General features: G+C 41.1%; 1 protein-coding gene across 2 annotated transcripts in view; it reads left to right on the top strand.

Annotated features, from left to right (window-relative positions):
* The first annotated feature begins 705 nt into the window (after positions 1-705).
* Positions 706-24,695, top strand: part of ptpn4a (protein tyrosine phosphatase non-receptor type 4a) — a 355,125-nt gene continuing 331,135 nt past the window's right edge. For both annotated transcript variants that reach the window (XM_072579890.1, XM_072579891.1), the window contains exon 1: positions 706-1,237. In XM_072579890.1, the coding sequence (XP_072435991.1) occupies positions 1,225-1,237 (13 nt within the window). In that variant the 5' untranslated portion in view covers positions 706-1,224. The remainder of the gene's footprint in view (positions 1,238-24,695) is intronic.

Here is a 24,695-nt window from a genome sequence, read left to right as displayed (position 1 = left end):
TCTGGAAGCATCCGTGGAGAGAAATCAGAGCTAGCGTTTTGGGTCCAGCCACCCCTTCTGCTAGGTGAATAGTCTGGCAGTAATACCACTTGGATCTGAATTAGAGTGGTGCTGGAAAAGCACAGCAGGTCGGGCAGCATCCGAGGAGCAGAAAAATCGACGTTTCGGGCAAAAGCCCTTCATCAGCAGTCCTCGCTTTTACCTAATAATACCACTTGGTACAGTCAACTTCTCAACCACTAGCATACAAAATAGGATCACCATCCCATATGGAAATATACCCTGGGTCAAAATCCTGGAGCTCCCTGCTAACACGTCGATGGGGCTACCCCACAGTGAACAGATTGCTGGCAGTTCCCCAGCTCAGCCAACACATTCTCAAGAATAAGTAGGCATGACGCAATAAATGTTCAGGTTCCCAGTCATCGACGTCCACAAACCTATGACTGAACTAAAGTTCAGGACATGCCGATTGGAAACGAGACAAGTTGAAAATGGCCACCAAGTGGTTGCTAATGAAGATCACGTGCTCACAGGACGCCCCCCCCCCCCCCCCCGAGTGGGGAACGAAGACCCTCTACATCGAGGACCTCACCATTGGCTTTCAATGTGACCAGAGGACAGTAGCTGGTGCGCATGCGCTCTACTTCGGACGTTTGCTGTGAGCCCCTCGCACGCATGCGCCTCGCCAGTGGGACGGGAACGGTTGTGCCCGGAGCGCGCATACGCTCTTGCGCTGGGACGGCTCGAGCTGGAGAAGGTGCGCGCCTGCGCTCGGCGAGAGCAAGAGGACGGGCAGGAATTATTTTGGCTGGAGCCACGCACCGAGTGGCGTTTAAATCGTTGAGGCTGAGCATCGACAGCGAGTTCAACCCGAGTAGAGAGACGGAGCGACCCTTGATTACGTCCGTGTGCTGCGCCCCTTCCCCGTTACTCCCCAAACCATCCTCCCTCCCCGCTCCCCTCCCCCTCCCGTTTCCCCCAACTCCCACCCCACCCTCTTCCCACCGCCACCACTTTTTCTTCCCACCGACCGACCGACCGACTGACTGCCAGAGCGGGAGCCATGATGTGAAAGTGAGAGGGAGTCGGGAGGAAGAACGGACGGAGAGTGGGAGAGAAATCAACCAGGTATCCGGACGGGAGCGGCGTGGCGGCTCCTCGTCAGCCCAACGGCTCCGGGAAGCTCGAGGCGGCGGTGGGGGGAGCGCGAGCGGCGCAGTCATGCCAACCCGAGGTTAGGGGAGAGAGCGATCACTGGCGGTGGCTGGGGGAGGGGGGGGTAGGAGTTGTTGGGGGTTCTCTCAGTTGCTGGAGGGAGTGCAAATAACAGTGTGCAACCTTTGTTGGCAGTGTAATTGCATACTTGCTTTGGGAAAGCGAGAGAGAGACCACATGAATGAATTATCGACCAGCTGAGACGTCTTTTGCAATAAATGCATGAAAAGGGAGAAATAGTTTGCATTGGAGCCACTGTAAAGGGTTAATGATGCAGTGTAGAAATTATGCCTGCTCGTTTTAAAAAAAAAAAAGTCGTGTTATTGCACATGTTCAGAACGTGTGTACTATTGAACATGTTGCAGTGTTGCATGTCCAGGGAGAGAACTGAAGACTTGAATGCAAAATCAGTGAATGAGATCATGTTGATACTATTCACAGCAGGGATAATGGTGCAGTGGAGGATACCATACGTTCTGATATTTTTGGGGGCGTGAGGAAACTCCTGTCGAAATACAGTTTTCCTAATGTGTGAAAATGGAGAGGAAAATACAAAATGAAATATGAGTGACACTTTGCGACCAACAAGGGGGGGGGGGATTGTAGTTAGAAACTGCAGTGTGCTACTGAACATGTAACATACAGGAAAGCAACTGTATAGGTATGAATGAGTGTGTTGATGTTTTGTGATATTGACAGTGGGAAAGAAGGCTGTGTAAATGGTTTGTTGAAACAATTAGACAAACCTGTAACTGAATGTATGAGCTAATTGAACATCATTGAAGCCAAAAATGTGCAGCAATAATTCTGCAATTGATGAATGAAAGATTACATGATGTAGTGGCTATAACAGTGAAGAAACTGCTGCAGTGAAGTTGATAGTGTGTGGAGCACGAATGAGAAAATTTCAACAATTTTAAATCTATAACAGTCTTAAGGACAGTGTAAATGGCAAGCTGTAGTTGACAGTGTGGCTCTGATAGTAGCAGTGGGATTATTAGGGAGGGAAGCAATCGGAAATGTATGAATGAGAGTGGGAGGTATCAGCAGAAATTGCTAGTACAAAGTGGAAAACTCTACCCGAGCCATAGTGAGGAAGGTATATGTAACAGGATGGATGTTGCTTTGTGCAGTTCAAAGGGGGAGCCAATTTATAGTACAAACAGGAATGTTTGTTAGAGGAAAAACTCAGGAAAGAAACACGTGAACCAGGTTATATTTGCAATAGAATATAGAACATTACAGCGCAGTACAGGCCCTTCGGCCCTCGATGATGCGCCGACCTGTCATACCAATCTGAAGCCCATCTAACCTATGCTATTCCATGTATGTCTCTCTATTTGTCCAAAAGGCCACTGGTTTAAGCCCTTGAACAGGCTATCAACTAATCTTTGCAATTTTGTACATCTTTTCTTTCAATTTGATGTCACTCGTAATTCCCTCACCTGTGCACCGCTGTTCATTGTGCATTTCTTTTACAAGTCTATATATATTGTTGAGAATTATAAATAACTGAATATATTCTTCTGCTTTAACATTTTAACTATAGTCCCATTCCAGTTTAGCTAACTACTACTTTATACCCTTGTGGCTGCCTTTAAGTTTAGATGCTAGTTGAAGAACCAAATTCCTCACCCTAAAGCTAAATTCTATCAGGCTGCATTGATTCTTACCAAAACTGTCTTTTATTTTGAGCTCATTAATCAATCATATTGTCAGGTCTAAAATAGCTGTTCCCTGATTGATTCCAGACCATCTGTTCTGAGAAATTGTATAGAGCAGTGTACCTCAAATTGTTTCAGAAGCTGTAGTCCGAATTTGAAGGGGGAAATAAGTAACAAAGTATAGATGTATGATTAGGTCAGAGATTTCAGAGGAGCTGCAGCCTTTAAAGGACTGAAGCTGAGGAGAGTCATGGGCAGTCAGAACTGCATGAATGAAAGAGATGGTGTCTGAATGGAACAGCGAGATGACTGTGGATATAAGTGGAAAGGGAGAAAGTAAGGTTAAAGCTTGAGGAAAATAATACTAATGTCCTTTTTGTGATTGAAGGGTAGAGCTAACCTACAGGCAAAATTGCTGTGGGTTTTAATTTATTTTGAACATTAGTGAGGGACCAGAGACAGAGGAGATATCAAGACAAGCAGTGTTTAATCTGAAATAGAGATGAACAAAACTTGGCCCACGATGGAAATGGTAGGATCTTTTATAAAGGTATTGAAATGAGCGGGAAAGTAGGTGGCTAGGAAGATTGCAGAGCAGTAATGGTCCTAATATTTCTTGTTTACTTTGTGTTCATTTTTGCAGGACAGATTGATTCATTTGCTGTTGACCTTGAGGCCTCTGATTAGACCACAACACATTTCTGACATTTTGCATCCTGATTTTAAAACAAAATGTCATTTGCTTATTTTAATAAGGGTATGAATTTCAGACTTGAATTTTACTTTCATACTGTCTGTGGTGTGACTCAATGCGCTTACAGAAATTCCGAAGTCATAGGTTAAAGAATCATAAAGCATGGAAATAGACTTTTTGGTCCAACCAGTCCCACCTGCCTGTGCTTGACCTATATCCCTCCAAAATCAAAAATTATAGTGCTGGAAAAGTACAGCAGGTTAGGCAGGAGAGTCGATATTTCGGGCAAAAACTTTTCATCAGGAATGTGGAGGGGGAAGGAAGCTGAGAAATAAATTGGAGGTGGGTGTAGGTGGGAGCTAATTGTGATAGGTTGGTGGGGGAGGGTGGAGTGGACAGGTAGGACAGGTCAAGTGGTAGTACTGAGTAGGAGGGTTGGATCTGAAGTGAGCTGGAGGAAAGGGAAATTTGGAAACTGGTGAAGTCAGTTGTGGTGCTGTTTGGTTGTAGGGTCCCGAGGCGGAAGGTAAGGTGTTCTTCCTCCAATTGATGGGTGGCTTTGATTCGTCAGTGGAAGAGGCTCAGGACTTGCATGTCCTTGGGAGTGTGTGGGGCAGTTGAAGTGGTTGGCCACAGGGCGGTGAAGTTGTTAGGTGCGTACAGACCAGAGATGAATTGCTCCGCAAGTTGCTGTCCTGTTGCTGTCCTGTCTCCCCGATGTAGAGGATACCACATCAAGAGCAATGGATGCAGTAGATGAGGTGAGTCGATGTGCAGGAAAGTCTCGTCTGGATTTGAAATTATTCTTCAGGGTCTTGGACAGAGGTGAGGGAGCAGGTGTGGGCATTGGCAGAGTTTTTCCAGCACATCCACCCACCTCATCTACTGCATCCTTTGCTCTTGATGTGGTCTCCGATACATCAAGGAGACAGGATGGCAACTTGCATAGCACTTAAGGGAACATCTCTAATCCGCACCTACCAAACAACTCCCCAGCCCTGTGGCCAGCCACTTCAATCCCCCTCACATTCCCACATAGACATGCAAATCCGGGGCCACTTTCACCTTCAAATCAAAGCCACCCACCACTTGGAGGAAGAACACCTCATCTTCCACCTAAGGGCCCTACAACCACACAGCATTAACATTGACTTCACCAGTTTCCAAATTCCGCCCCCCAATCCCAGATTCCAACCCTCCAACTTAATGCTGCCCTCTTGACCTGTCCTACCTGTCCAACTTTCTTCCTACTTATCTGCTTCATCCTCCACACTGACCTATCACAATTACCTCCCACCTGCATCTACTTATCACCATCCAACCTACCTCCTACCTCCATCCCCTTCTTTATCTCTCAGCCCCCTTCACACTTCACATTCCTGATGAAGGGTTATGCCTGAAACACTGACTCTCCTGCTCCTCTGCTGCCTGACCTGCTGTGCTTTTACAGCACCACACTTTTTGACTTTGAATCTCCAGCATCTGCAGTCCTCACTTTCTCCATATCCCACCAAATCTTTCCTATTCGTGAACTTGTCTAATGTCTTTCAAACATTATAACTGTACTTGCATCCACCACTTTCTCTGGCAGTTCATTCCATGTGTGAACCACTCTGTAAAACAAAGTTGCCCTTTGTGTCCTTTTTAAAACTTTCTCCTCCCACCTTTAAAAAAGTCACCTAATTTTGAGGTCCTTCACCCTAGGCTAAAGACTCATTCACCTTGTGCCCCTCATGATTTTATAAACCTCAACCTCCTATGCTTCAGTGAAAAAGGTCCCAGCCTTTCCAGTCTATTTTTATATCTCCAATGCTCCATTCCTGGCAACATCCTGGTAAATCTTTTCTGAACCTTGTTCACACATCTTCCTCCTTTCAAATGGGCAGCCCAGTTGCTCAGTGGTTAGCACTGAGACCCAGGTTCGATTCCAGCCTCTGGCTACTGTCTGTGTGGAGTTTACACATTCTCCCTGTGTCTCCGTGGGTTTTCTCCAGGTGTTCCGGTTTCCTCACACGGTCCAAAGATGTGCAGGTTAAGTGAATTGGCCATGCTAAATTGTCTGCAGTGTTCATGAATGTTAGGTGCATTAGTCAGGGGAAAGGTAGGGTAATGGGTCTGGATGGGATACTTTTTGGAGAGGGCGTGTGTGGACTTGTTGGGCCAAGGGTCCTGTTTCCACACTGTAGGGATTCTAATTCTAATCCTTCAAATTCAAGTGATTTGAATTGAGGGAGATAATCAGAAGTGAGGTGGGGGAAGCAATGTTGGAACTTACGTTTGTAGTCTGCTCCCAAGATCAGAATCTGGATTAGTGGTGCTGGAAGAGCACAGCAGCTCAGGCAGCATCCAAGGAGCTTCGAAATCAAGCTCCTTGGATGCTGACTGAACTGCTGTGCTCTTCCAGCACCACTAATCCAGAATCTGGTTTCCAGCATCTGCAGTCATTGTTTTTACCTCTTTGATTTTATCCCAAGATCAGAATGGTTAGTGTGAATTTATCATGATATTGCAAAAGCCTGTGAAGCAAATGCAAGTTCAGTTTGTATATATTTTGTCATTCCTGGTTTTTGCTCTTTATAGCCTAAGAAAACTTGATATGCCTGTGCAAGACTTTTTATGAGACACTATTAAAGTGAAACAGGAGACAGAATCGAGAAAGTAAAAATTGGTGACTGGTCTGATGAAAGCAGAGGGAAAATGTGAATATGAAAAAGAATTTTTGGAACATTTGGATGGCAGTTTCACAACTTTTACCTGGTCATACTGTGGTGGGTACCGATCGGATACAAGTCTATTCTCTGTCTAAAGTCTTAGCAGAATGAGCTTTGATCTAGTTCTAACTTCTATGGTATAACAACTTAACTGCATAAATTGCCATTCTCCCTCAGCAAACTTTATGGAAGTCAGGATTTTAAGTTTGGTACAGGTGAAAAGCTTGCGATTAAACTTAAGTCACATAATTTAAACAAAATTGAGTGCTTTCATTTTACTGGGACTCCTCTTCCCCAGCACTAATCCTTTACCTTGATGAGTTTTAGAACTTTACTTTGGATTGTAAGAAGCAAATCTGAAGGTTTGCAAAGGATATAAAAGATTAGGTTAATGATATGAACTTTCACTACTCCATTTGAAGGAGGACTTCATACTAATTCCTTTTAGTTTTATTGAAGCATTTGATCCAGGTTTTCATAAGCCTTTAACAGTTCACCCCCAGTGTGTCCTATGGGAAGGAATAGAAATGTTAAAGGGTAAAAATGGTGTTCTGTAGAAGGTGACAATGCTCACTCCCAAAGGAGAGAAAAAAATTGAACTTTGACATGCTGGCATTTTGTATCTTCCTATTAGCTGCAGAATAACGTTTTTGAGAACAGATAAATGCCCATGGTCAATAACGTTTGCATTAATACAATGCTTCTCATAACTTTAGGGCATACTAAATTGCTTTTCAACCAATGAAGGAGAATGCTTGCATTCTAGTCATAGCTGTGACGAGAAGCATAGCCAATTGAAACAGCAATGTTGCTATGGATAAACCTGTTTTCTTTGATTGCTATTGGTAGAGCACTGGAGATAGTTCCCTCTGCCTCTATTTACAGTGGTGCCATTGGGATCTTTCATATCCTCAAGGAAGTAGATATAGCTTTAGTTTGATGTTATTTATGAACAATTTTACCTCCAGTGATGCGGCATCACTTTAACCTTCAGTCTTCTGACCCAAAGACAAATGCTACCTGCTGAGCAGTGCGGGCACACTGTAATAAACATATACAGTTCAGAAATCACTCCATGTAATGCATGCAATGATAGGTGTTAACGTTGGAAATGTGCACCAAATACTGTGAATGCAGTACCTTGCTTAGATTTTAGCACTCTTTCTTTCCAGTCTATTTTGAAGCTGAAGACTCTACTTCAGTGCTGAACTTTATCCACAATTCATGTCATTTTGGGTGGTATGAATGGAGTTTCATACTGCAGTCATAGGTAGCAACATGAGTGTGATTTCAGAAATTTTTCAAGTTGAGGGTGAATATAAACAGGAAGCTGTAAACATTATTGTTCATTCAGCTTTTATTCCATTGAGAAACTTGCACTTTCAAAGCGGTGAGCCAAGTTGGCAATTTACTGTTGAACAATGAAACTCTTAGAACTGTTATATACTAAAAATGATTGTAATCCAGTTGTCTTAGTGGATGGAGTTAAGGTGGGCTGTTAGTTTAAAAATATTGTTAGTCATTCACCAATTATTGAGAGGAAGAAACCATTTAATAACAATTGATTGTGGTAACTCATGAGATTTCTGAGTTGGATTTTTAGTTTGAGTAAATTTGGAGAGAAATAGCTTTTAATATTGTGTTGGAACTTAAGAACTCGCAGTTGGCAATTCAGCCTCTCGAACCTGCTGTGTCATATAGTATGACCAAGGTTAATCTCATCATAGCCTTAACTCCACTTTCTTCCCCACTCTTCATAATTCCTCAATACACCATGAATAAAAAATCTGAATTGTACTAGCTGCAAAATATGTTGGTTGTTATCAGAATTTTTCTACACCAAGAGTTCAATGTGGTTCCTTTTACAAAGGCCTTCATTTATTTGCAGCAGCAGTCACTTAAATTGTAGTTTGGCAGTGAGAGGTATAGCCAAGAAATAATGTATAGTTATTAATGACTTGTAATTAGTTGGCAGTGCCAGGTCTACTACAAAGAATTGTCATTATATTATAAATCTTGGAAAGTATAAATATTGCAAACTATATTTATAATTTTCATGAGAAGTTAAGAATTTAAGTTTGTGAATGGCATATTTGTCTTGGAAAACAAGAATATTCTGAAGAGAATGATTTAATTTACAGACCTTTTAATTGTAATTAATAAATACATTGCAATTTTGACAACAAAACATCAAATAATTATTTGCACAAATTTGGTAGGTCAGAAAATGCCAACTAAGTATTTTTTATGAAAAAGCAGTTCAAAGAGACAAACACAAAATATTTAAATGGTTGAATCACACTTGGAGCACTGTTTCTGAAAAGAAAAGGCTGTGTGAGACTGAATTAAAAATCTTAACCATTAAGGTGACTGAAGAAGTGGTTCTATTCACCGAGCTGGGAATTTGTGTTGCAATAAGCACATTGACCTGACCCAATATACCGGCCACTGCGGCGGATAGCTGGAACTGACTACCAGAAGCAGCAGGTACAAATCACTATAAATGCCGGAGGAAACATCACAGAAGTGCTTCACAGGAGGCTCCCAAGCACTGAGGATGTCACCTAGACAGGGGACAAAACGTCTGCAACACAAATTCCCAGCTCGGCGAACAGAACCACAACGAGCACCCGAGCTACAAATCTTCTCCCAAACTTTGACTGAAGAAGGTTAGATTTTAGCATGGGACATTTGATTACAGCTTTTAAACTGACAAGTGGGACCAATCAGTTGGGTAGTATTTTGCTTTTGATTAAACTGTTTAGGTCTGAGGTTATGATATATAAACTTTAAAAAGCCCTGAGCTCACTTAATGAGACGTTGGTACCATATTTTGGGAGTTTGCATCTGCAGTGTGTTATTTCCCAGATTAGATGTTGATTTCAGAGCAGGAGAAAATAATTGATCGTGATAGAAGGTTAAAGGGTCCTTTATGGAGTAAGGACTGATTCAATTCTGAGTATCTAAAACAATCTAAATATCCCATCCTTTCTTAAATTGTTGAAAAGAGTCGCAGGAAAGATTCTTTCTATGCCTTTTCAATGGCATTCTTTTGCAACAATGTTTCAACCAATTTATGAAGTGACTGATGGTAAGTAAACGCATCTCCCTAACAAGTGAAATGATGACTACTTATTTTGTTGTCTCATGTTGTAGAAACATAGGTCAGAATACTGGATGGCATTCTGGCTCTTTAAAGTTGAGCAATATCAAAGAACAACAGTAATTTGCATATATAATGCTCTTAATATAGAAAAAAAATCCCAAAGGAGAAATTGAGAGTAATGACTAAAAGCTTGATTAAAATTATGGCTATAGGGTAGGTCTTAAAGGAGGAAACAATGGCAATAAAAAAAGACAAGCCAAGGTGGAGAATTCCAGAGATGTTTGAAACTATGATTGCCAATGATAGGACAAAAAAGTAAAAGCATAAGGGGACATAATCGGAGGAGCAGTTTCTGAAGGAGATTGGAAGAAAGGCCTGGTCAGACTGAAGGAATTTAATCAATGAGGGGGAACGTTAATTATAAAACAGTGAGGGATAGTGTTGGTCAGCAAGGCCATAGACAGTAGGCAAAAAGGTGGGATGGGGTACAGATAAAATTTCAGGTAAGCTGAGGTATACGAGGCATGCAGCCTTTAATTATATTTTCACTGTATTTGCCAAAGAAGTTTGCCTTACAGGATACATCCTGTTATATTCAATGATGCATTACTTGTATTTTTTACATTACATCGATAAGTTTGAATTCTTTCTGAAGCTTTGAGTCATAGAGAGGTACAGCACAGAAACAGAGCCTTTGGTCCAACTCATCCACGCCAATCATGTCCTTGATAAATCTAGTCCTATTTGCCAGCACTTGGCCTATATCTGTCTGAACCCTTCCTATTCATAAACCTATCCAGATGCCTTTTAAAGGTTGCAATTGTACCAACCTCTACCACTTCCCGTAGCGCCTCATTCCATATATGCACCATCCTCTACGTGAGCAAGTTGTCCCTTAGATCCCTTTTAAATTTTCCCTCTCTCACCTTAAACCTCTAGTTTTAAACGTCCGTACCCCAGGGAAAAGACCTTATCTGTTTACCCTATCCATGCCCTTCCTGAACTTTTAAACCTCTATAAGGTCACCTCTCAGTCCCGACACTCCAATAAAAATAGCCCAAGTCTATTCAGCCCCTCTTGAATGTTCAAACTGTCCAACCTTGGCAACATCCTTGTAGATCTTTCTGAACTGCTTCAAGTTTTAAGGTTCATATTGGATAGATTCTGGAGATCAGTTCCTGAATTGAGAGTTATCCAAATTTGTTTTGTGCAGTTAAATGGAATTCAGTGGGAGGTTTACCACTGTAAGCCACATCAGATTCGTCACTATAAATTGGTGTGACGTAAAAGGAATTGACTGTAACTGTAGCTTAAGATAACTTTGTTGCATATTTGTTAGTGGAATTGGTGTGGTATCACAAAATGAAGTGCAATCCTTTGTCAGTTCTGATATTATCAAATGCAGTTGGTCGAATGAGGAAGGGATGGGGTGGGGACAAATTGCAACTTAGCAGGAGAATTGTACCACTGGCTCTGGGCCTTTTTAATGAAAGGATAACCTATTGGTTATTCCACCCCTTCTGAACAAAGTAAAGTTCATTTGCATTTATTATATGGGTGTTGCAGATTTTAAAAAAAACTTTATATTTCAAAATGATCCCAGCTCTGAGCTTAAGTGTCCAGGTTCAAGTCCCACCAATCCCAGAGGTGTTATAGCTTGTCCAAACGGTTTGACTTCAAAAAAGGTTTCAGGCAACATTGCCAGCTAAATGAAATGGTGGGCAGTCTCTACTCAAACATTTTGAGCTGACACTCTTGAGTCAAAATGTCAGTGCACCCATCTTAAACTGACTGATTTAAAGTTAATTTAAAGGGCTGATCACAAGTTATCATCACTCCATACTGATTTATTTGAGTGCAGAATGTATTTTAGTTTTGAACCAATTTTAAATGTAACTGTTAATTGACTCACTGGGTAGATCTTTTTTAGTGTTATTTGCCCATATACCTTTACCCCACTGATAAGAGATCCAACCTTAATGTGCATCATTTCTCGATTGGTAGGCAACTTAGTAAAATATATTTTGTTTTGATAACCAAATGTAAAGTGTACTCTAGCTAAAATGAACGTTTTTGCAATGAGCTTTTTCATGTATTTTCAGTGTGAAGTAAGAATATATAAAGATACTTTCTGCATTTATTTTGTGTATAGCTAGACTCACTACTTTTAAACAATATCTTTTAATAGGTTAAAGTCTATACAAATTAAAAGAATGTTATCAATCAAATTTGAGACCAAGTTCCTGTATGGGCATCTGATTGAAGCCTTAGTAAATGTTGGATTGTGGTTCTAGTTGTTTAGAGTGTGATCTTTTCTTTACTTTTGAGCATTTATCTGTGTTCCCTTGAAGGTTGAGATTGAATGTGTTGTGTTTTTGGCATGACCAAAAGTTATTTCCCATTAGAAAACAATGATGCCATTTTACTGACTATATTGTAATTTTTAAAGAAATGTTACTAATCCAGAGCATTTCAGATAGTGTGGAAATATTTCAGACATAATGATTTTTCATCTTTAGTATGCTAATGAGTCTATTTTGCAATTAGTAACCATGAGAGAAGCATTCTAAAGATTGTGTGTGCCTCTTTTGTGGCTGTTTCACAACCAACTCTTAATCCCTTCTTCAGGCTTTATACACACTATTGTTTTAAGGAAAATTTAATGTTAAAGCCTGATTATGATGGAATGTTTCATGTGCAATCATGTATTTAATTTCTTCTAAAGAAACATGGATGGGGAAATAAGTAATAAATGGATCTGTAACTTTATAAGTGAAGCACTAGCGAAAGGGTTGATTTTTCACAATGCCAGTTATGGTAATTACCACCATTGAAAGGACTCAAATGGATTTTGTTTCTGTACGGCAAATGTTCTAATGTACGTGAACATTTTAGAATACCATCTGGACTGGAGGGCTTGCATTATAAACATAGGAACAAACCCTTGGTCCAACTTGTCCATGCTGACCAGATGTCCTAACTTAATCTAGTCCGATTTGCCACCACTTTGTCCATATCCCCCTTAACCCTTCCTATTCATATACCTATCCAGATACAATATTGCAATTGTACCAGCCTCCACCACTTCCTCTGGCAGCTCAGTCCATACACGCTCCCCCCTCTGCATAAAAGAGTCGCCCCTTCGGTCCCTTCTGTACCTTTCCCCTCTCACCCTAAACCTATGCCCTCTAGTTCTGGACTCTTTCGCTCCCCCACCCCAGGGAAAAGACTTTGTCTGTTTAACCTATCCATGCCCCTAATGATTTTATCAACCTTGATAAAGGTCACCCCTCTGCCTCCGCTCCAGGGAAAACAGGCCCAGCCTATTCAGCCTCCTTATAGATCAAATCCTCCAATCCTGGCAACATCCTTGTAAATCTTTTCTAAACCCTTCCATGTTTCACAACATCCTTCTGATAGGAGATGAGAATTGTGTGTACTATTCGAAGAGTGGCCAAACCAATGTCCTGTGCAGCCGTAATGTGACCTCCCAACTCCTATATTCAATACTCTGACCAATAAAGGATAGGCTAGAACTTTTTCCCTGGTGTGTGTAGGAAGTTGTGGGGTGATTTGATTGAGGTTTATAAAATCTTGAGGGGCATAGATAAGGTGAACAGCAATGGTGTTTTCCCCAGACTCTGGAAATTCAAAACTAGACAGCATAGTTTTATGGTGAGGGGGGAAGGTTTTAAAAGGGACCTGAGAATAGAGGGTGGTGCATAAAGGGGAACCTCGATTATCCAAATACCAATTATCTGAAAATCGGATTATCAGAAGGAGATCTCTAAGTCCCGATAGAAACATTACATTAAAAATGTGTTTCCAACAGTGATCGCGTCTTTTGCTTACAGTGATTAAACAGGTACAGTATCCAAATATCTGACTTCCCCGCCCCCTCTCCCCACACTTTCCCTGGAGTTCTACAGAGGGGTGTGCCCTAACCTCTCTCTTTCCCCCCCCCCCCCCCCCCCCTTCCCCAGATAATCTCTCCAACATTGTCCTGTACAGGGCAGAGGAGGAACCTGTCAAAAAGTTGCAGTAAAATGTGTGCGCACGTGCGCTATTTGGAGACTTGCCCCACAACAGCAGCTGCAGCAGTCTTATTGTTGGTGTACAGTCCAACTGTACCGGAGAGGGGGCAGGGACGGACAGGATTTGGGGTACAGAGGGGTGGTGTTCGACTGGGTTGGGGGCCTGTACTGGACAGAGTTTTGGGGGGGGGGGTTGGACTGGGTCAGTGTTGGGTGGGGGTTGGACGAGGTCCTGGCGATGGTTGGTGTTGGGGGGTGGGGTCTCGCACGCGGTTTGCTGCTGCAGTTTCCTGAACAGGGAGCAGACATTAAAAACTCCAAGCCCCAGAGGAAAGGCATTGAATCGATTAACCGAATAATCGATTATCCGAATGAAATAGTGTCTGCCCATCTTGGTCGGATAATCGAGGTTCCCCTGTTTATGGACTGAGCTGCCAGAGGACGTGGTAGTTGCAGGTATGGTTACATTTGAAAGGTATTTGGACATGTATATGAATAGGAAAGGTTCAGAGGATTATGGGCCAAATGCAGGCATATGGGACTAGTTTAGTTTAGGAGACCTGGTCGATATGAAAAATTGGACTGAAGGGATCTGTTTCTGCACTATATATCTCTGACCATCTGATCCAAATGTGTTCTTGCTCTTTGAAGCAAGGGCGGGGGGGGGAGGAGGAAATGTTAGCTTCCACAAGATTCTCCTTCACCGTTACAAAATTGTCATCTGAGAATCTATTGGACTCAACTTCCATAGCTGTTTATTCAAGAAAATAAATAGCTTAACTGTGACGGGGCAGATATATGCCATTGATCTGGAAGTTTCATGTCAGTTATATAATCTCATTCACACCGATTGAATGAATGTGATTTACTCACTAGGTTTAAGTGATTCATGGTTGATGACTGGCAACAGTGAGTGTTGAACTCCTCACATGACTGCTGTGAACTTCTCAAACTTATAACTGTTCCAGACTTGTAATTATCCTATAGATCCATTATCCTCTAAGTGATTACTCTAATTTTAACTAATTGATATTTTGATATTGCTTTCTAATGTGATAATTTATATTAAATATTCTGTAACTTCAAAAAATAATTTTCCATTGCTTTGAGTTAATATTTCTATTTCCATACTTTCCAGCTTCTCAACTGTATTTTTTGGTCAATTATGCCTCAAAGGTTCAGTAAAGTTGGCTTTGATTTGATTTATTTATTATCATGTGTACCTAAGTACAGTGAAAAACTTAGGTGTATAGGGCACAGGGGGTATGCTAAGCAAGATCAGCATTACTTGAAGTTAAAGAGTCCATTCATCAGGCTAATGATGGTTGGGAAGAAGCTACTTCTGAACATGCTGGTACATGAGTTCAAGCTTTTGAATCTTCTGCCGGATGGAAGTAGTTGTAGGAGAGTATCACTGGGGTGTGATGGCTCTTTGATGTTGGCAGCCTTTCCGCGGTAAGGAGCTGTGTAAGTGGAGTGCATGGATGAAAGGTTGGCTTCCGTGATGGTCTGGGCTGTGCACACAACCTTCTGTGGCTTCTTACGGTCCTGGTCACAGCAGTTTCTGTACCAGACTGTTATGTACGCGTACAGCATATTTTTAGCGGTGCATTTGTAAAAGCTGGTGAAGGTCCTTATGGACATTCCAAATTTTTTGAGCCAGCTAAGGAAGATGAGGTGTTGTTGTGCTGTCTTGACCATCACGTCTATGTGGGAAGTCCAAGACAGGTTCTCAGTTATCATCACTCATAGGAACTTGACGCTGTCCACCCTCAACCTCAGTTCTGTTGAGGTAGATGGGGTGTGTACTCCTCCTCTTTCTGAAGTCAATGATTGTCCAGTAACCATAGTTTATTCTGTTGTGCCTTTGAAAATAAAGCAACAGCCCAAGGCAGTTCATAACTTTTTTTCATAAAACAAAAGTAGAGTACTGCAGATGCTGGAAATATGAATCAAAAATAAAGTGCTGAAGCAACTCAGCAGATCTGGCGGCAAAGGTAGAGAGAGAAAGAGTTAACATTTCAATACAAGAGTTATATTGAACTCATAACGTTAACTCTGTTTTTCTCTCTCCGCAAATGCTGTCAGACCTGAGTTTCTTTCACCTATTTTCCTGTTCAGAAGTATTATTAAACACGACTGGAATAGGTGGGACATAAACCTGGATCTCTCAGTTCAAAGGGTAGGGATGCTACCACTTTACCACAGGAATTCCTACCACTGATTCTTTAGCACTTTATTTATATTTTTGCCTCAAGAAAACTGACCAATGGGTCTGAAAGGATTTGGAAAAGGCTGGAGTATGTAAGAGAAAGTGAGGACTGCAGATGCTGGAGATCAGAGCTGAAAATGTGTTGCTGGAAAAGTGCAGCAGGTCAGGCAGCATCCAAGGAGATGGGCATGAGCCCTTTGGGCTCATTCCTGAAGAAGGGCTCATGCCCGAAACGTCGATCTCCTGCTCCTTGGATGCTGCCTGACCTCCTGCGCTTTTCCAGCAACACCTTTTCAGCTCTGGAGTATGTAGGACCAGTTAAAGATAAGTGATTGGGCTAAAAGTGGTGGCACAGGACATAATTATCAGATGAAAACTATTTGGATACAGAACTGGCTCAAAGGTAGAAGACAGGAGGTGGTGGTGGAGGGTTGTTTTTCAGACTAGAGACCTGCGCCCAGTGGAGTGCCACAAGGATCAGTGCTGGGTCAACTGCTATTCGTCATTTATATAAATGATTTGGATGTGAACATAAGAGGTAAAGTTAGAAAGTTTGCAGCGTCACCAAAATTGGAGGTGTAGTGGACAGTGAAGAAGGATATCTCAGATTACACTGGATCTTGATCAGGTAGGCCAATGAGCAAGTGGCAGATGGAGTTTAATTCAGATAAATGTGAGGTGCTGCATTTTGGGAAAGCAAATCTTCGCAGGACTTATACATTTAATGGTAAGGTCCTAGGGAGTGTAGCTGAACAAAGACCATGGAGTGCAGGTTCATAGCTCCTTGAAAGTGGAGTCACAGGGACATAGGATAATGAAGAAGGTGTTTGGTATGCTTTTCTTTATTGGTCAGAGTATTGAGTATAGGAGTTGGGAGATCATGTTGCGGCTGTACAGGACATTGGTTAGGCCACTGTTGGAATATTGCGCGCAATTCTGGTCTCCTTCCTATCGGAAAGATGTTGTGAAACTTGAAAGAGTTCAGAAAAGATTTACAAGGATGTTGCCAGGGTTAGAGGATTTAAGCCATAGGGAGAGGTTGAATAGGCTAGGGCTGTTTTTCCTGGAGTGTTGGAGGCTGAGGGGTGACCTTGTAGAGGTTTATACAATCATGAGGGGCATGGATAGGATAAATAGACAAAGTCTTTTCCCTGGGGTGGGAAGTCCAGAACTAGAGGGCATAGGTTTAGGGTGAGAGGGAAAAGATATGAGAGACCTAAGGGGCAACTTTTTCACACAGTGGTACATGTATGGAATGGGCTGCCAGAGGAAGTGGTGGAGGCTAGTACTATTACTACAATATTTAAAAGGCATTTGGATGGGTATATGAATAGGAAGGGCTTGGAGGGATGTGGGACGAGATTGGGTTGGGATATCTGATTGGCGTGGGCGAGGTGGGCGAGATGGACCAAAGGGTCTGTTTCCGTGCTGTACATCTCAATGACTCTGAATAGAAGCTCAAGATAGTCTCCAGAAGTTTTGAGTTTGTGTCGAAGGAAAGTAGGCTGAGTTGAGCAAATGTATTAAGGCAGTTTTCTGGAGAGCTCTTCGCTATAGGCAGGGTTCTGGGTTTGGATGAATAGATATGAAATCTTAGATGGGAGCACCTGCTTCATAAGTTCCCCAGGTTCCCATTCCCAAATATGGAATTTCCCTTCTTTCCAGTTAAGTAGACTTCCTTTTTGTATTTCTGGTGACTTGCAAGTGTGACATCCTAAGGCAAAATTTGTAAGTATATATATATATAAGGGCTAGTGAGGTTTGAGCAGATTTGTAGCTCAGGTTGAGGTTCTAGATGTAGGTTTGCTCGCTGAGTTGGAAGGCTTATTTTTAGATGTTTTGTCACCATACTAGGTAACCTCTTCAGTGGGCCTCCAGTTGAAGCACTGCTGATGATTCTTGCTTTCTATTTATATGTTTGAGTTTCTTTGGGTTGATGATGTCATTTCCTCTGGTGACGTCATTTAATATGCTGGTGTCATTTCCAGTTCTTTTTCTCAAGAGTGGTAAATCGGGTCCAAGTCAATGTGTTTGTTGATAAGAGTTCCGGTTGGAATGCCATGCTTCTAGGAATTCTCGTGCTTGTCTCTTTGGCTTGTCTTAGGATGAATGTGTTGTCCCAGTCGAAGTAGTGTCCTTCCTAATCTGTATGTAAGGATACTAGTGAGATTGGGTCATGTCATTTTGTGGCGAGTTAGTGTTCATGTATCCTGGTGGCTAGTTTTCTGCCTGTTTGACCAATATAGTGTTTGTTACAGTCCTTGCAACGTATTTTGTAAATGACATTAGTTTTGCTTGTTATCGGTATACGGTCTTCCAAGTTCATTAGCTGCTGTTTTAGTGTGTTGGTGGGTTTGTGGGCTACCAGAAAACTAGCGACCAGGATATATGGACATCAACTAGCCACAAAATGACATGACCCTCTCTCAGTAGTATATCGCCACAGAAAATGACATCACCAACCCAAACACATAAATAGAAAGCAGGAATCATCAGCAGTGCCTTGTCCAGAGGCTAACTGAAGATGTTACCTGGTACAGTGTTGAAACGTCTGGAAATGAACCTTCCAGCTCAGCGAGCAAACCTACATCTATATACTAAGGGCTTAAACATGCAGTGAATAGATAATTTGGGATGCATAAACTGAGGGGGGGAAAAAATCCCACAAGTGAATTAGAAAAAATTAAACAAAGTAAAGAATGTCAACAATTCATGTGGTCGTGAATAATCCTCTATGCAGGACGAAAAATAGTCTTCTTGAGGTCCTGCAGGCTTAGTGCAATTTTACCTAAACCTTTAATGGTAGACTTGGAATGAAGATAGTAAGTGCTAAGAGTGGGTCAGACCTCAGGTCATGAACTGTAACTTAGAGTAGTAGACTTTGAACTCTTAGAAGAAAATGTTTAACTTAGCCCATAAAGACAGAGTGAATCAAATGGGTTAGCGAAAGAAATTCTTTGTAATGGCACCTGCACTCCGGGCAAATAAACTGAGAGACGCCTTTTATAACTCCATGAATGTTCAAAGATTCATCTGATGATTGTAGATATTGCATGGCGTGGTGGCGCTTAGTAGCACTGCTGCCTCAGTGTTAGGGACCTGGGTTAGATTACACCCTTGGGCGACTGTCTGTGTGGAGTTTGTACTGTATCCCCGTGGGTTTTCTTGAAGTGCTCCCATTTCCTCCCACAGTCCAAAGATGTGCAGGCTCGGTGGATTGGCCATGCTAAAAAAATTGCTCTCTAGTTACCAGGGATTTGCAGTGTAGATGGGTTAAACACCTGGGATGGGGTCAGGTGGACGGATCTGCATGGGATGCTCTTCAAAGAATCAGTGCAGACTTGATTGGCCGAATGACGCCTTTCAGCACTGTACGGAATTTGATTCTGTGAAATAAAGGTAAACTTGTCCAACTTGTATGTGTTTTATCAATGACACGTTTTAGAGAAATAAAATCTGTCTACAATTGATCAAAGATCTTTGCATCTAAAACCTTCCATTATAATCTCATTGGTTTACCCTTTATGAATGATAAAGTAAGGGATCATCGTAAATTGTAGGGAGATTCTACCACAAGGTGTCCTACTAATACTCATGGAAGTTCACATTTTTTTGAAGTGGTTCAAAGTGTAAACTTGTGGCTGACCAAGGGATCAGAATAATTATTTCCAATCATAAAGTTGACTGTCAGCTACTTGTGACTTACTTTGGCTAGGCTTACTTGCTGAGAGATGTATCATAATCACATGGCTGGTCGTGACATGTCTATTTCTGTGAAATGGAAAGAACATTTGAGCTGGTTGAACGTGCAGTGCATATCTACATCGTACATTTGTTAAATATAAGTACTATACTTGATGCTATTTATATTCTGTTAGTATATAAATGGGACTCCATGTCCACTGTCTTAAACCTAATGTAAGTTCTACTTCATATATACTAAAATCTAGCATACATATTAGAAAAAGTCTTGCTGCAATTCTGATTCAAGACTATTAGCATTCTTGGTGTTTTGGGTGTGGGCATTCTTGTGGGACTGTCTGATTTTATTTGCTGAGCGAAGAGAGATAAGCATCAGCAGCTTCTTCAGATGAAAGATGATCATGAGTTTTTAATGCAGTTGATGTGAGACTAATAATAATCCCTGCAAAGCAGTCCTGTAAGATGTAAGGGTGTATTTTTTAATACGAAGCTGGATTTTAAATTAAAAAGCATTTGCCAACTAGTGAGTACAGAGCACTTCTATCAGTAATGTAGGCATTTTTATGTATATATGTGCTACAATCTGAACCTTTTCCCTAGCATGTTTTCCTTTGCATTCAAATTTTACATGTTTTGTTTTCAGGTTTCTTTCTATTCACTAAGTTGAATTAGATAATTGCTGAAGAGAATATTTCCTACTTCCAATCAGTTGTCATATTGCTATAAACATGTTTCTGTCACAGCATTTTGTTTCTTTCATTGCTGGTTGTTGTCCCTTCCTAATTGTACTGAAGCTGAACTGTTTCTTGGCCATTTGAGAGGGTGGTCAAGGACCAATCACATCATTATGGTTCTGGAGTTGCACATAGGGCAAGGAGAGAAGATTTCTATGCCCTGAAGGACTCTTGTGGAGCAGAACTGTTGTACACGAATAAGTTCATGGTCAGCGTTCGTGACTTTAGCTTTGGGCTCCAGATCCCAAATTGTAGATTCCTGATGAAGGGCTTATGCCTGAAACATTGATTCTCCTGCTCCATGGATGCTGCCTTACCTGCTGTGCTTTTCCAGCACCACATGCTTGACTCTGATTTCTAGCATTTGCAGTGTTTACTTTCTCCTTTATAGCTAATACAGTCCAATCCATGGTAAATATCTGGTAAATCTCTCTTACACCCCACTGATGCCAACTCATTCTTCCTATAATATGGTTACCAGAATGTAATATTCGAAATGTGCCCTAACTGAACTCTGACACAGCTGCGACATGACTTGTTAGCTTGTATATTCAATGCCCTGGCAGATTGTAGGCAAGCATGCCACTTGCCTTCTTTACCATTTATCTACTTGTGTTGCTATTTTCATGAAGTTGCGAACCTGGATCCCAAAACCCCCTGAATATAGATGCTGCTATGGATCCTGCCATTTAGTGTATGCTTTCCTCTTGCATTTGACCTTCCAAAATGCATCACCTGGTACTTGTCCAGATTAAGCTCCATTTGCCACTTTTCCACCCAATTTTCCAACTGATCTATAATCTGCTGTACTCCTTGATAATCTTCTTCACTGTCCATGACTCCAGCAATTTCTGTGTCGTCTGCAAACTTACTAATCAGTCAACCTGCATTTTTATCCAAATCATTTGTGTATATATTTTTTACTAACTCACCATGGATCCCATGCGACTTAATCTTCTGCACTCATCTGCCATGAGGGCCCTGGGGTCCTATACCTTAATGTTTTTCAGAACACCCAACACAGCACCTCCTTCATATTGTCTTGTCCCAGAATATCAACATATCCCTCTCTAATCTTACCATTGTTCATGTCTACCTTATTAGTGAATACCAGTGCGAAGTATTCATTTACAATCTTGCCCACTTTCTCTGACCGCACACACACATTTCCTCCTTTTGTCTTTGAGTGGACCTAGCCTTTCCCTAGTTTCCCTCTTCATCCTTATGCATGTATAAAATGCCTCGAGATTCTTTTCAGTACTGCTTGCCATGGGCATTTCATATACCCTTCTAGTCCTCTTAATTTCTTGTTTAAATTCTTTCCTGCTTCCTTTACACTCCTCAAAAACTTTGCTTAATTTCAGTTTCCTAAACCTTGCATATGCTTCCTTCTTCTTTTTGACTAATCTTTGGATATTTCTTGTCATCCAAAGTTCCCAAGTCTTGCCATCTTTATCTTTCACCCTCACTAGAATGTGTTGGTCTTGAGCTCTGCTTAACTGGTCTTTAAAAGACACTCACATATCAGTTATGGATTTACCCTCAAATGGCCGCCTAATCTAAATCTCCAGTTCCTGCCTAATACTATTGTAATTAGCCTTCTCCCAATTTAGCACTTCTATTCGAGGACCAGTCTTATCCTTCTCTATAACTACTTTAAAATTTTGTGTAATGTAGTCCTTGTTACACAGTTGAAAATCTAAACTTCACTGAAGTATGCAATTTAGTAAAATTTGGAATCCTCCTTTCCAGCATAAGGGCTTTGGACGCTGATCTGATGAAATGTAGGAAGAGAAAGGGTGAATGAGAACAGCAAGTCTCAAAGGAGCATCAGTTTGTATTGCATGAGAAAAGCGCTGTTTGGTTGGTTGGCGAGTAGACCGAGTTGATAAAAATGTCGTGGAGGATATACTAGAGAAGAATTAAATTCCAACTGTTTACTGTTGTTCCTTTTGAACTTTGGTATTTTTGCATTTCTGCTGTGATGAGTAGAACAAATAACTGACAGCATGTCTGTTTGCAGCAATTTAACTTGTAGAACTTTTTATCCCCTTCAAATTCCAACTGGTCTTTTATTCAGCTCCTTAACACTGCTTTGCAGTATCGGAATGATTTCCCTCTCCTCTTTCCACCCCCCCCCCGCCTAATTAGTGACCAGTATGTGGAAAAAAATAAATGCTTCAGATTTGAATGCTGATACCAGAATTTTAGACTTAAAAATGTTTTTGTTGCAAAGTAAGTTAGCAATGAACAGGTAGCGAGTCTGAACCATACTGTGAGTTGTTGTTATTCTGGACTTTGAAGGAACACCCCCAAGTAATCTGAATCTTAAAAAGCCATATTAACTATTCACATAAGACAGTTTTTAAGAGATTTCCTTTGTTTCTAACAGCGAAAGTACCTTGGCTCTGCAATATTTTCAAACAACAGATTATTTTCAGTTCAAGCCACAATAGTCTGCGTTTCATTTATAAATTACATTCTTTGTTTACTAAATTAGAGATTGTGTACATTCCAAACAGGAGAGCCAGTGTGCATAGTTTGCTATGTAAGGGTTAAATGCACTTTGTCTTTAGGATATATTGTTTATATTGTTTCATACCTTATTCAGTGGTAACCATAGCCTCAAGCATTGAAAAACATGAATTTGGAGGTGTGTTCTATCTTATTGCATTAAACACAACGTTGCAACTATTACCTTTCTTTAAGGAGGGATATCTATTGTAAAGTGTTCAGAGTTTACCTGAAATCAAGGTATTTAGAAGTTGGCAGATGATTTGGAAAGCCAGAAGTTTATGTCAGTGTGTTTATTTCCAAAATAAACTGAAGTTTGGGTGACAGTGGGTTAATACACTGTCCTTTGATATTGCTTTATACTTGCTGCTGAGCATTAGGATATCCAGATGTGGTAAGTTAAATTCATTTGCCACATATATTTTAATCATAAAGCAATTGCTATATGCTCTAATTGAAATGCAATTAATTTTATTTTATATTATTGAATTGATGAGTTTTTTTTTAAATAGAGAAGAAATTGTAGTCCAGTCTGAGACACATCACTGCAACTTTGCAGGAGTAATTAGTCGGTGAAATAAAGAACATTCCCCATGTTTGTTGACTCTGCTAAAGTAGATGAGGATTTCATATAGGAAAGCCTGCAGTTGCATGACAGAAGGGGGGAAGTGTGTTAATCAGTGATCCTTTACAACTGTTAGTTGAAATACATTGAGTTGATTTCTTTGTGTCTGGGGCTGAACTAACTAAAAGCAAATTGATTCAGGAATCTTTGTTCAAAGTCACGGTTAGTGGTAAGTTACACTGAGTGCTAGAAGTTGAGTGGGTAAAGGAATTGGGTAAAGCAATAAGAGAGGTTCTCCTTTGCTTCTAACCATTTCAACCTGTAGAATTTCTTCTTTCTTTTTTAAAAAGAAGAGTTGCAGTAGGTAGGCCCTCTTGTGCAATGGTAATGTCCCTACCCCTGGATGGTGTGTCTGGGTTTAAGTCCTGCTTGCACCAGGAGTGTGTAATAAGTCTCTGAATGGATTGATTGGAAACATATGTTTACATTTTATACAAAGTGAATTGCAGTATTAAGGCCCCTCTTGTGATGCAGTTGTGGTGTCCCTACCCTTGGGCCAAGAGGCCTAGGTTCAAGACACACCTATTGTAATATCTCTGAACAATAGGTTAATTTTTAAAACAAGTTGCAGTATTGCAAAGAGCATTTGGATGAGATGGTTAGAGTGTGGTACAAAGACCATAAGACATGGGAGCAGAAATTAGCCCATTGAGTCTGCTCTACCATTCAATTATGGCTGATAAGTTTCTCAATTCCATTCTCCCGCTTTCTCCCCTAACCCTTCATCCCCTTGACAATCAAGAACCTATCTATCTCCATCTTAAATATACCCAGTGGCCTGCCCTCCACAGGCTTTTGTAGCAATGAATTCCATAGATTCACCACTGTGTCATCCCATTCCTCCCCTCAGTTGAAGCAAAATGCTCTCAGAACCTCCTTCATCTTTATTCCGGACCTGGAGGGAGAGAGAATGATCGCCCGTGTACACAGAGACATGAGTTTGTGGTCTTCTCTGGAAGAGCAGTTTCTTAATGAATGATGCAGTAATTTTACAGGGAAGAGTATCCAGAGAAGGCAACCTTCAAATTGATTGAAACTGTCACATAAATCAATGAGTATCAATAGCAGAGACCAAGCCCTTTACTGTTGTACAATGAATGTTCTTAACTTTGTTAACTGGATTCATACAATGGATACTTTTCCCCTTGTTAGCTGACCTTGCATACTGAGTGCTTCCAATATTGTTAAATGGTTCTCCATACTAACACCTTGTGAACCCATTACCCTTGCCTCCAGCACTCCGTTGTTAACTGTATGTTCTTACCTGATCTGAGTCATGGTCAGCTGAACCTCAAGTTTCACAAAGCTCAGAACTTAACTCTTTCCATGCCTGCTTTTATACCCTATACGCATTCTCGTTCCCTCTATCATTTCATGATAACCACCAAGATGGCACTTTCATAAGACTCTGACAGCCAGTATTTAAGCAAATTATTGACACACAGCATACGATCATTTATAACAACAAAAATTACTAGTCC

The sequence above is a fragment of the Chiloscyllium punctatum genome, chromosome 10, assembly GCF_047496795.1.
Source record: "Chiloscyllium punctatum isolate Juve2018m chromosome 10, sChiPun1.3, whole genome shotgun sequence".
NCBI classification, from domain to species: domain Eukaryota; kingdom Metazoa; phylum Chordata; class Chondrichthyes; order Orectolobiformes; family Hemiscylliidae; genus Chiloscyllium; species Chiloscyllium punctatum.
The sequence above is the reverse complement of the archived record's forward strand: the minus strand, read 5'-3'. Positions and strand labels throughout refer to the sequence as shown.